Source organism: Lissotriton helveticus, chromosome 9, assembly GCF_964261635.1.
Source record: "Lissotriton helveticus chromosome 9, aLisHel1.1, whole genome shotgun sequence".
NCBI classification, from domain to species: domain Eukaryota; kingdom Metazoa; phylum Chordata; class Amphibia; order Caudata; family Salamandridae; genus Lissotriton; species Lissotriton helveticus.
In genome coordinates, this window is record NC_136070.1 from 521,737,885 (window position 1) to 521,752,188 (window position 14,304).

General features: G+C 38.6%; 1 protein-coding gene across 1 annotated transcript in view; it reads right to left on the reverse strand.

Moving 5' to 3' along the window:
- Positions 1-520: 520 nt before the first annotated feature.
- LOC144782816 (potassium channel subfamily K member 1-like) overlaps positions 521-14,304 on the reverse strand; it is a 116,162-nt gene continuing 102,378 nt past the window's right edge. The window contains exon 3 of the mRNA XM_078662096.1: positions 521-1,662. Within this exon, the coding sequence (XP_078518222.1) occupies positions 1,394-1,662 (269 nt within the window). The 3' untranslated portion in view covers positions 521-1,393. The remainder of the gene's footprint in view (positions 1,663-14,304) is intronic.

The following is a 14,304-nucleotide window of genomic DNA, read 5'->3' on the forward strand; positions in this document are numbered from 1 at the left end:
CCCCCAAAAATGAGATCAACTGAAGGTCACCCACATAGTCAAGAAAACGTTTGCCCAGAGAACTCAACAGTCCACACAAAAGTGATGGACGGAATGCTTTAATTATTCTCAACCCCTAGCAAGCCCTTTGGCCGCATCCCAATCTATCATTATTTTCACACACCATGCCACCTCAGTTTAGACCCAGATATATTCAAATCAATCTTGACTTGAGTTGGTGGTAATTTGCGATTTCTTAAGGAGAAATCGCAAAATTTACATGCTTGATGCATAGCATTTAAGGAATCGCAATTTGCGATTCCTTAAATGCTTACGCAAAATTAAGGAATCGCACATTTTCCTTAATTTTGCTATACAATTTGCTACATACATTCCATTAAGCGACTTTTTAGTCGCAAACGCTGCTTTTTTACGTTTGATATATCTGCCCCTAGATTTCTTACTATAGCCACGTGAAAGCTAAGAAAATGTTGTTTCATTTGCGTTCAAGGAAATACTTCACAACGTCTATTCAGTCAGGATTTACTTTATTTTTTTACTCAATTCCTCTTCACATAATAAATATGAAGAATATTTACATCAGGTGTTTCTACTCCCCATTACTAAAAAAGTGTAAAAATGTGAAAAAGTCAAATAACAGCACTGTGGGAATCATTAGCCCACGAAATACACTTCTACATTTAAAATTGTGACACAAAAATATTGAAGGTGCGAGAATGGGATAGTTACTACTCCACAAAACATTGAGATTACATTAAGGTCCTTAGAGGAAAGTTGGAAATATCTGGTTATTAAGCAAATAGAAATTAAGGTCAATAAGTCCCGGTACTGACACTGGCTCTCTGCTGCCAGTGAAAAAGCTTTTCAAAACTCAAAGCTGTTCCTGGTTTTAGCACAAAGTCGCAAAAACGCTACCGTTACTCCATAATTCCAGGTACATCACTTTAATTTTACACCTCCATTGACTGACCAATGTTGCCTGCTATGAAGCAAATCCCTCTGCTAAGACAATCCTGACTTGTGACGCTCGTGAATAATGAACTTACCACTTATGGGCAACCCTTCTTAGGATATCAGAAGTTGGTTAATTTTAATAGTGCAAGATTGAACACCAGGTCACACAGTTTCCTCAGGAAATAGTATGATCACGGTATTAGTTTTATTCTTTGTCATGCCCCATCTGCATTTTGCTCCTCTAGAAAGAGTAACCATGGCATACAACTATTTACATTGCGACCGTTATTAGTGATGTGAATAAAAACGTTTTAGATGCTGCTCTATCAACCAATCAGAAGAAAAGTCACAATACAAAGTTGAATGTGGGTGATTCCGAAGGTGACAAACTACCATGGAAAGTCGATGTGTAAACACTTTGGGAGTCCAGTGGTTTCGGCTATGAGTGACTGGGTGCATGGACGGAGCCGTAGAAATTTTCGCTTTGGGGGGAGAGGGAGTGTGGGAGCCGCCTCCTTGCTTTCTCCTTTGGCTTTGAAGGTAAGACAGAAATCTCAGAACCGGCAGGAATGATGGCGTCGGTTTCTTGGGCATCAGCAGCATTTCCACTTGAAAGCAGGAAAAATGCCAAAATGTAGTTTGATTTCAAAATACTTTTCAAAGTTTCCAGGACAAGAATCATAGCAACCAGTCCGATTAGTAGGTATCCTGCAAAATAATATATAGGTATATTTAAAGAGACAGTTTGATTCTTCCATATGTGCATTTTAGCCAAAACATGCAGCACACTTGGCATTTACCAACACTTGCCTAAAGGACATCTAAAACTAGTTTTTTTTTAACATTACATAATACCGAGGTTACACAAATAATCTGTAAATAAAACGGCATACAATTAAAAAACAAATTCATAAACAAAAAGGTGTGTGTTTATATTAAGTAATGAAAACGCAGCTTCCCCAAAGTGAACACTGTCATCGTGTTCTTTCAACAAAAGTTGTCTAATTCAGAAAGTTGGAGGAAGAGACAGGATAGGTGGGTATGCAATTTGTTAAAAAAGCAGGGCTGGTACTTGCATAAGGTGGGACAGCAGCCATTGGGTGCCATCTATAAGTGGTGCCTGCTTACTAGAACATGACCAAAAACTGATTTCTAGCAGATGGAAACGCTAAGGCAGCAAAATGATACTTTTCTGCCAAGCATGTTTCGATCATTCCTGGAAACCAAATGAATGTAGAAAGTAAGATGGGAAAAGAACGTCATCAGGATAAAGTTAAAAAACCTAGAGAGGAACCAACATTCATCAAGAGACTTTGGAGAAAAAAAGTGGCCAGGAGCACAACACCATACTCGGGTCTATGCCTTGCTGCTGAAAGAAGTTTTGACCTCACACATCTCCAGGACTGTCCAATGCCAAGCGATCACATCCCTTGTGAACCATGCCCACACTCTATTCACATTATTCTGAGAATCTACCATGGTCCTCTTGACCCTGATTTTGGGGTGTCCACACACAACCCAAACTATATTGTTTGCGAGGAATTTTCCATACATGCCAGAAGGCTGGTGTACATATTATTTGTATGTTTTATATTGATGACATCTTATTCCCAAGGTTCCACAGACATTCATGCAGTGATTAGTTGCTGATACGGGTTAGACATTTTGACAACTTCTATAGACCAATATCACACATAGTTAACATTCTATCCCTCAAATATCTCAAAGTGTCAGAGCTTATTTTCTTGGCCTGTATTAATTAATTAATTGTGGGTTTCTAAAGCGCTAGAATCGACTCCCGAATGAGTGTCTCTGCGCTGTAGACCGCTGGGGAACCCGTCCTGGCTTTCCCTGTGACATGGTCCCTACTGGGTATCTCCAAGGTGAAACCAGGCATCCCCGGCGTATGTGGGGGGCCGTTGTGGAGATGAGGCAAGCTAATGCCCAGAGTTGCAGAGTGTGATCGCTGATTAGAGTAGGCACCGAGGCGAGAATTATTGAGTCCGCTGACCCTGGTCCACGATCCTGCCGCGTCGGGGATAGAACCCTGGTTCCAGGCCGTCCTCTGCTTCCGGGTCTGCCGCCTCTAACCAGTGAGCCACACCACACGCATGTTATTCAACTCTTGAAGTACCCTTTTCAACTTTGCTTGAGCACATGTAAACAGCTATTTTAAATGCAGACTTCTCTAAACTGATTAATATCCCACGGCTAAATCCTTTTTCCGTCTGGGTGTACAATTCTAAGCCATTATGCGTTTGCAAATGTATGTTCTAGACTAGCCCTATTGTGTACAAGGTATGTCTTTACTGCTACTTTGTATTACTATATCGGATAGCAACCTGCACACATCGATGACGCATTAGATGCATTGTCAGATTGAGTGGGCACACATGTCTTCATTGATAAAAACAACAACGCAATTTCGCCTTGAGAGCAAAGGCTAATGAAGAATGCCTGTACTTAACATTATCTGGCACCTTTAATAAAAACATGTATTGGCAAAGCCAAAAAGTCTGGTATCGGCTGCCAGGCTATAGGCTTTGGCAATTCTTGTTTAACCGTATTGTTGAAGGAGAGGTTAGGCCTTTGCCCATATAAAAGAAATATTGGCTTAAAGCAAACTTTCTTTGGTCTAAAAAATAACGCATTACCACAGTAGCCCCTGAAGGGTTCTACTTCGTGTGCAGTTGTGCTCTTTGTGAGAGAGCAGACTATTGTCACACAGTGAAGTTAGACAATTGCTGAAGTGGGCTGGCTGCCCTACTGCCCCATGCTGTAAGCTATAGTGGGCAGATTTAAAATGTGAACAACAGACCAATGGATGAAAAGAGTTGGTTGAAAGCCCCTATAAGTATAAATAGAAGTATGTTTCAACTCAAAACGGACCATAATGGATCGCCTAAAAATAAATCCCCTGCTCAAAAACTTTATCGTAAATGTTCGCAACTCACATAAACTCTCCTATCCACCCAACCTTGTAAATTCTGACAAAAAAAGCTTCAAACACAAGATAACAAAAAAATATTCCCAAACACTCATTGCTGCTTTTACAAGGAACATACTACCCTTTTCGCTGATAATATTCAATAAGGAGCTGAAAGTCTCAGAGTCCAGGCATATCCCCAATGGAAAAGACTATTCATCAATCCTCAGGCCCCACACTAACTCAATTTGACCAATGCTTCAAGAAACTCCTTGAGGCATAGAAAAGGGCTTATTTCAACCGCCACATCACTACACCCCAAACTCCCATGTAGAACACATGACCCCCTCATCTGCCTCCCCACCTCATGAAAACATATTGCTTGTGCTGCATCTCTCCTCACACAGATTTTAATGGTCCCATTGAACTGCATCCTCACTTTTCATATCAAGTCAAACTCACCCTTCCCATAACTCCAAGCTATCTCATCAGTTGTACTCTGTCCACATCATAAACCATCCTGCTCACAATTAAAACGGGAACACGCTGCCATAAGTCCAGCATAAGTATCTTCTATATGCTCCACAGCACACCCCTGTGCCACTGGCCCAAAACCACACACCATCTCCAATGCTGCACCTCTCTCTATGAACTGCAGATATATGAAGAAGCTTAACTATCTCCACTCCAGACTTAAATCCCTTGCTGATACATTCCTTCTCTTGACCAACAACTTCTCTTCCTTTGAATTCACAACTATATATCACTCCTCTAAACACCAGCAGTCACAGCTCTCAATGACTATCATCCGGCCCACATCTTCTTTCACTATCTACATTCACCGCAACAACTAGGATCCACATCCCAAGAGCCACTCAATGTAGTAATGTGATGTAAGATTGTAATGTGAAGGATTTAAGATAGAATGTATGAGGATTCTGAAATGGAATTAAAGTGTTTGGAATAGATAGAAGTCAGTTATAAAGAGCTACTGGAGGATAGAAGCAGCATTGCTGTACGGGCTGAATAAAGAAGTTCAAGCCCACTTTGGAGTTTGAGTTATTTGTTGAGGGCTGTTACAATGGTGACAGGCAGAAGAGCGCCATGCAGAGTGCAATATTTGTAGAGACTGACAGCACACACTGGCAGAAGCAAGGATGGTTGTGCCCTGGGCTGCAGTTGGCACTGAAGCTCACTGCACAGCTTGTGGTGAGTGCTGGGAAATCATTACTGGGAAAGCTTTTATGAAGCAAGCACATGTGCGTTAGATGGATGTTCAAATCGGACCACCATATCGAAATCAGGCATACACGCCGAGCATGATTAAGCGGTGGAAGTGCTCTATTTTGCCTAAATTGAATGTTGGAAACACAATTGCCTGATAATACTAAGTGAGATAGGGATTGGAGTGTGACAATTTCTACAATTGTGCACATTTGGCCAGAAATTGTATTTAAGGCCAATAAATGCCAAAATAATGCGAGATCTTAGTCAAATCTTTGCGGCCATCCTAAAAGTCAGGCATCATTTTTTTGTGACTTCATTAAGAATTAGTGGGACACAATTTTAAAGTCAGGCAAAACACTTTTACTCACCAAGAAGCTATTTTTTAGTGGCAAATCATAATATTGACATAAAATAAATAAAAGAAGTCTAGAGAGGAGACAAGCAGTGAAATAATAAATATGGATACAGAAACAATGATGTAGAAAATGGGAGAAGTGTCAAAAGTATAGTTTTCAACACTGTTACCATTTGATATATCAGATCAACAAAATATTGTACACAGATGGGAAAACTGGAGAAGAAGATTTTAAATTGGTTTTAAAAGCCACATGCAAATAAAATTCTGTCGAACAGGCAAAAGGGACAATATGAAAGGCTGTATATGATGTGTGAAGAAGATGAGGTCAAACAAATTAAAATGATAAGAAGGGACTAAATAAGGAAAACATATACAATGGTTGGCCCATAGAAACTTCCATTTGTCCTTGACGGTGGAGCAACATGCAACATTATGTGGATCACTGAATATCAGAAAATGAAGGAACGACTCCCTTCAAGTCCATCAAATATCCGTGTTTTTACAAGGAAACCAAGCATCCTGTCTCTTGCTTAAGGAAATTTGAAGAAATGCTACAATATGGAAATACAATCGGTAAAGAAGAGATACATGTATTAAAGGGTGAAGTTCCTGGTCCATGTTTATTAAGCAATGTCACTGCTCAAGTCATGGGTTTATTGGCAATTACTTTTAATGTTATGACAGATCGTCTTGTATTCAGAAAATATCCAGAATTGTTCAATGGGTTAGGTAAATTAAAAGATAGAATGATTATGTAACAAATAAGTGAAGCGGTAAAACCAATGGCTCAAACTCACAGAAGAGTTCTGATACACTTGTAAGCAAAAGCAGAAAAAGAAATAAAGTCACTACTTCAGCAAGACATAATTGAACCACTCACTGACCCAACGCCATGGGTATCACCCATTGTAGTGATTACCCAAAAATATACTGAAGACATCGGGATTTTGTTGACATGAGAGTGCTTAATGCAGCAATTGAAAGAAACGGGTATCCAGGCCCACATTTAAATGATATGATCAGTGATATCAATGGTGCTACTATTTTCTCAAAGTTGGACATATGTAAAGGGTATCAGCAACTGGATATTGACAATCAGTCAAGATATATCACAAAATTCTCTGTGCATCTTGGATTACTTAAATATCAGAGATTACATTTTGGCATACGTTCAGTGGCTGAAAATGTTCAAGAAACTGTAAAGAACATAAGTAAGACCTGTAAAAAAATACAATGAATTACAGTGATATTCTATTCTTTGGAAAAACTCAAGAAGAACACGATCAAGCATTAGATGGAGCATGTTAACTACTCGTAAAAGCTGGTTTGACGCTTAATTTAAAAAAAAATTTAAATAAATACATTTGAGCTAACATTTTTTTGGTCACATATTTTCTAATAAAGGAATGAGGCCAGATCCAGTCAAAGGAGTGTCGCTAAATGCAATATTCAGTCCTAAAGATGTTTCAGAATTATGCTCATTCTCAGGAATGGCTAGTTATTGTTCACGCTATGTTAAAAGTTTGCCACCATAAGTATGTCACTCAGATAACTAACAAAGAAAGGGCGAAAGCTATTTTTGAATAATGACTATGACCATGCTTTTAAAAGAATAAATATCGTCTGCAGCTAATTTGAAGTACTTTGATCCAAAGTTATGTACAGAACTGGTGGTAGATGCCAATCCTATAGAACTTAGTGCAATATTAGTACAACACAAGCCTGGCAGAGAAACTCCTCAATATGTGGTTTCACATGCTAGTAAAGGCTTCTCTAATGCTGAACAAAAATATTCTCAGCCCGAAGAGGAAAGCTTGGTGGTTGTCTAGGCCTATGAGCACTACCATGACTTGAAATATGTACGGCCATTAGTGATTACGACAGATCACCACACACTCATTTCTATCTTTCGAAACGCAAAAACAAAAATTCCCCCCACGGACTGAGAGATGGGGAATGTGATTAATGGATTATAACTTTTAAGTAATTCATAAACAAGAAAAATAGTACTATGCAATAGATTATTTGTATAGGCACCCAGTAAAAACTGAAATGAAACAATTGGAGACAGAGGAATAAATATGTTTCACAATTAGGTCGGCAGTGGCAGGAATCATTTCAGAGAAATAATTTACTGAAGCATCACACATGATGAAATGTTTCAGGAAGAAGAAAAAAATAAATAAATAAAAAATAACACTTGAGAATAATTGAAGGTTGCTAAACAATGCAACTCTATTGCGATCTATTATAAGAAAATATTATATTTTGGCATTCAAGAACATACATTCTGAACTATCTGTGGCCTCATCTGGAATACATTAGAGAGGTATAAATTGATAATTCCTTCAAACCTACAAAGGAGAAAAATATTTCGAGAAAAAATGTGGCTTCCTAGGTTAGACAGTCACTTATGTTAATGTACTACCAAAGAAAGAGTGATGGAAGAATTACACATGTCTTAGTTGCCAAATGCTCTATGGTCTAATGTAGCTTTTGATTGTTATGGACCACTGGATTAAGGGCATTATTTAATAGCAATAATCTAGGAGTATTCCCATTTCACGTAGTAAAAGTGGTGTTGTCAATGCCTGCACCAGTTGTGCTTCCTGTTCTTGATGAAATATTTTCCACTTGAGGAATGCCAAATGTATTGGAAACAGATAATGGGCCACCTTTCAGTGCTAATAAATTTCAGAAATGTATTATTTATTTGGAGATAATGCACAGAAGAGTAACTCCAATGTGGCCTCAGGTGAATGGAATAGTGAAAAAGCTAATGGCCACCATTAAAAAGGTTGTGTATAGGGCAAAACATTAACAGATTTCAACAAACTAAGCTCTATGTCAAGTTCTACGTGATTATCAAAATATTCCTCATGGATCAACTGGGAAATGCCCTTTTGGTCAACCTAGGCAAATTCGGTTACCACATCTCCCAGCAAAATCGCCAAAAGATCATACTGAGATACGGGACAAGGAAGCGAAAAACAAAATGAAATATTATGCATATTGTAAAAGAAGCATTCAAGACAAAGATTATCAAATAGCTGACTTGGTGCTAGTCATAGAGCAGTAAACAAGTAAGTCGCAAAGTATATTTTATCCTGAACTTATGGAAGTGACAAAAAGTCAAGAAAACGGTTACAGCAAAGAATGAAAACAGAATAGTAACAAGAAATGAAACCTTTTTCAAACAATTTAAAGCAAGAGTTAATGTGCAAGAAAATATGCATTCGGATAATCATCAAGACGAACAGTCACTTTGAAAATCTGTAAGGATTTCAAACAGACCAGATCGATTGATTGAACATTGTTAAGTCTTCAGATCTATTTATATGTTTTTGTTTTCTCTCCTCTTCTTCCTTCTGAAAAAACTGAGGGGGGAGGGGGAAATGTAGTAATGTGATGTAAGATCAGAATGTGAAGAATGCAAGATGGAATGCATGATGAGGAGTCTGTGTTGGAATGAAAGGGTTTGGAATATATGTCAGTTATAAAGAACTACTGGAGGAAAGACGCAGTATCGCTGAGCATGCTGAATAAAGAAGTTCAAGCCCACTTTGAAGATCTTTTGAAGATTATTTGCTGTGGGCTATTACACTCACCATCTCCCAGATAAATCTATCAATGATCTGCTACTCGCCTACTTTATAGGCTCTAACACCCCTGTTCCAACGCCAGGATTCCCATCATCGCAAGAAACAGAACCTTTCCACAACAATCCACCAGAAACTCAGTGAATCCCAAGAACCTCATTTAAATTTTGCTTCAAACGATTGATGTCACCAAAGCCTAGAACTCCTATCTTGGGTGCGTACACCACAACTGCAGTCCAGCATCCAAACACAATCTAAAAAGGCAGACATAATTGGATAACATAATCAGGATTCATTATTATTTCTTCCAGGATCTTGGCTTACAGACTCATCTCAACCCAATCTTGACCTTCTCACGCACTCAGGTTAAGAAATTATCCTAACACAGATCAAGAGGAATACATAGGGAAGGGGGAGGGGAGTAGTGGCAATTATCTGCAGAAACCCTGATTCAGTGTAAGCCTCTAAAAGCATTCCAACCATCAATCTTCCAATGCTTATCTGTAGAAGTAAAAACACGAAAACTGAAGCCCACAGTATTACACATCATCTAGTATCCACTAGTAGAAAACTGTCTGTAGAACAATCATGTTCCTCTCAGAAATTACCACCTCCACTTCTTCCCACGTAATCTCAGGAGACCTCAGTTTCCACTGATCTAACCGGCTATATCTTATTGTCATACAAAATTAATTATGTTTATTCTATAATGACCTGGAAAAATCCTTAGTTTCTACCAATTAAAAAAAGAAGCACAGTGAACTGAATAATCTCGAAAAGTAACCGTCATGACTGACTCTCCCATGGAGACAACTTCTTAATATAATTTTAACTTCTATGCACTAAAACAATATCTTGGGGTCAACTCAAATGCCCAAAGGGCTTTATTAGAAACTTCAGCGACATTAACCTATATACGCTTGAAAAATAAAATTAAAATAAATATCAGATTGTACCTAACTCCTCAATATCTATCCACACTCGACTCACTCATAATAGAGATGACAGACAAAATATCCCTTTAAAACAAAAATGTTAAAGACAAAGTCAGGAATGGTTTTACAAAGTTGCTTCAAAGAACAGAAAGCCCTTTGACTAAATGAATGCGCATGGCACAAAACTCTCAAAACTGAATTTATTAATTTTATGCAACAAACGCAAAGAATACACAAATACATTATGGAAGCAAAGGCACACAATGTCACATCCAATACGGAGGCCTCTAAAAATCATTGGGGGAAAAATTGTTCAACCTGATCAGATCTCTACCAATCCACTTGTAGCCCAAGTTATCCCTAACACAAGAACAGTGCAACAAACCATTCTTCAAATTCTTCTACAACTACATCAAAACGATTGAGCTCTCTGGATTCCATAACTGACTATTTCAATCAAACAGCTATCCTGAAAATCACCAATTAGATAGTCAACACTCAAGGAAACAACCAACTCTGATGTGATATTGACAATCACCAACCTAAAACATTCCAATCACTGTTCGGATCTGATTCCTGCCCATAATAGTTAAATAAATCACTCTCTCTTTCTCATCCCTCCTGATAAGGGTCATACATGATTCTCTTTCACAAGTAATTCTGCAAGAAAGTCTCAAAGTGGGTGAAGTTGCCCCTTATTAAAAATTCTAACGCTGAGCTGGAGAGCCTGTAGAATTTTCAGTTAATTTGTCTATCTCCTATTAATGGCTAAAGTAATGGAACGTTGCATGGAGAAACATCAGAAATTCCTATTCAAAGAAAACAACCCGCTCGATCTTTCCCAAACTGGATTCAGAACCGGCTGTTATGCCAAATCTGCTATGCTACATATAATTGAGAATGTGCTCACCTTCCTAGACAGACAATGGTGAATCCTGCCTGGTTGTTCTCCTAGACGTGTCTGTAGCATTTGACATTGTCAACCACATCTCCTAAAAATCCTGCAAGAACAGATGAGTATAGTAGGCTCAGTTCTCTCCTTGCATCACATCTTTGAAACATTTCTTAACGTGTAAGAGTGGCTAATGTCACCTCATCCCCCATGGACCTTGAACAAGGAGTCCATCCTCTTCCCTACCCATTTCAACTTATACATGGAACTTTTAGCCCATCTCCTTGGTAAATCTAATATATTGTCACACTTCTATACAGATGACAGCAACTATGCCTGGAGGTCTACTCCCCTGATGACATGGCTGTACTGGGAAGTTTGATGAAGGGGTTACAATCACAGATAACCCATTGTCCCCGTAAACTGAATCCCCAGAAGATGGCATGGTTTCTGTTCCCACGAGGCACAGGGTCAAGACTGATTTGCATACGGCTGAGTCCAAACTGGGTTGGCATGATGAGCAAAGGAACAATGGATTTAACCCAGAACTGTTGACTGGAGGTGAACGTTTGATTTGCTCTGCATTCCAGCCATCATCTGTGTGTCTTTTGCTTTCTCGTCCTAAGTACGCCAGGTATGCCAGATGTGGGTCCCGAGCTCACTTTGCCACTGGATTCAAGCTAGCCTGGCTGATATGGGGTGATGCCCTGTAACCAGTCCCGGGAGGACTTGGCTTGGCAGTTTGTGCTGGACTATTCCCATGTGGCACAGAGTCAATGCTGATTTATATGGCTGGGTCGAAACTGGGGTGGCATGGTGAGTAAAAAGAACAATGGATTTAACCCATATCTCTTGACTGGGGGTAAATGTTTGATTTGCTCTGCATTCTGTCCATCATCTGTGTGTCTTGTGTTTTTGATCTCACCTTATCACAGTATCACTCCCATACAATCACAGTTAGACATATCAAACTTTCTCAACTGTAAGCCAAATATTGTGGAGACCGAGATATCCCCAGGTTCCACTTTGGACAAGAAACTATATCTACAGATACACATCAATGGTCTAGCAAGGAGTGCATAACACAAAGTCAGACTCCTCTGAAAAACAACCTTCCCTTTTAGCTAAACATTAATACAATACTTCAATTCCTAGTCCTAACCAAACTTGACTATGGTAATGGCCTTTTGGCTAGCATTCCCAAAATGCACCTATTACATTACAGAACTACATACACTGGACAAACCCCACCAGACCCTGTAAATTATCTTTTAACCCTATTGTGTCATTTATGAAGATATTCAATTTAAACATTTGGAAGTATTCCGATACAGACATGGGTATGGTTCACACTACATAAATACGAAAACAAATATATAATTTAGGTAAAATTAAAAGGTATTGGGCAATGTCAGAGGAAAAACAACTATTTGAAACTAGGTGCTAAAGATTAAGATATGAATTACTGATTCATGGGAGCAATACAAGTGCATCAATCAGAATATAGTATAGATGATGAGTGGCATGAATTTAATTTAGAAAAGCTCCAACGTTCCTATTTAAATTTAAACTTACAATTTTTCATTTAATTTACAAACCAATATTTAAAAAAAAAAAACGTAATTTATATATTTTTTTGATGAATACTTGTTTCTGTATTTTTTATGTATTGTTTTACTGTTCAAAATATTGAAAATGTTTAGGCAGGGGTGAACAGCTTCCAGTAATTACACAGTTGGGGTCCCCGGATTCCAATAATGATTCAGTGGGCATCCACAAGATTTAGTAATTGTTAAGTAAAGTATCACAGAAGTCAAAAGATTAGGAACCACTACTAAAAAAGATTAGCTATGCAGTGTTGTATAATAATGAAATAATCCAAGGTTAAAATTAAGTTATAGTTAGCAAATCTTTATTTATTCTTCTATACAAAACCAACTTACACTATACAAACATTAGAAATTCTAAGGTTATAGTTATAACTTTACTTTATATTTTTACGCACCACCTTCAATTTAATATACGTCGTGCACCTCAGTACAGTCTTGACACCTCACTCGTCCTATTACATTAAATATATATTCTACATGTGTTATGGCATATGAAATGATAGGACTTATAACAACCGTGATGACACCTTAAATTACATAAATTGTGAGAACGCAGTGTATGGTATAGTGGCGTGTTGTAGTTATTACAATGTGGCGAACTTAGAGTGCATAGAGTGTAATAGCATAGAATGGAGCAGCGTAAGTTGGAGTAGCAGAATGGAATAGCATAGAGTGTAATAGTGTACATTGGAGTTGCCTAGACTTGAGTAGCATACAGTGGAGTGAGTATACTGGAATAGTATACAGTGGAGTGTCATAGAGAGGAGTAGCATACAGCACAATAGTGTACAGAGGATTGGAGTGGACTAGGGTACAGTGGAATGTCGCAGAGTGGAGTGGCATGGAGTGGCATAGATTGGAGCAGCATAGAGTGGAATAGTGGAGAGTGGAGTAGCATAGACTGGAGGGACATACAGTGAAGTAGGGTAGAGTGGAATGGCATATAGTGGAGAGGCGTAGAGTGGATTTTCTTACAGCGGACTGGCGTACAGAGGAATAGCTTATAGTGGTGGTGAGTGGAGTAGAGTACAGTGAAGTGGCATACACAGGAATATCCTAGAGTGGAGAGGCATACAGTAGAGTGCTGTAGAGTAGAATAACACAGAGTGGAGAGGCATAGACAGGAGTGGCATACAGTGGAGTGGGAGAGTGGAATAGCATATAGAGGAGTGGCATACAGTGTAATAGCAGAGTGGAGTGGTATAGAGTGGCATACAGTGCAATATTAATGCAAAAAAAAAAAAGAAACCGCGAGCCAAAGCGCCAATCGCACCTCCCTCCTTATCACCAATTCATTTGGATATAGAACGTGGAAAGACACTGTAATAATGTGTTACTTACTTATTTATTTATTCATCTTGTACATAGTGGTGTTCTCCTTTAATTAGTAGTTACTGGTGAACCTGTTGTTCTTTGAGTAGCTCTTAGGAGATGGAATACTGTGAAGTGGTCAGAGAGTCAGTTGTACCTGACTTACTGAACTGGATGGATGAGATCTTTTCCTTTGCAATAAACCTACTAGATTTCTACTCAACCTGCACCAAGAGCTTGTACTTTAATACTATTTTACCCTGGTGACGAGGACGGACATTATTAAAGATTAAAGATTATTATTAAAGATTGGACATTATTCTTCCTCTTGCAAGTTTAAAAAAGACAAATCTAAAGTCAACATGTTGTGCAAGAAGGATGATATTGATAGTGAATCGGACTCAGATATTGATTTTGGACAAATTGTCTCTCAAGTTTCCAATGATAAAAAGAAAGGCCGGATAGATGATGTAATGGTGGAACACTGTGGAA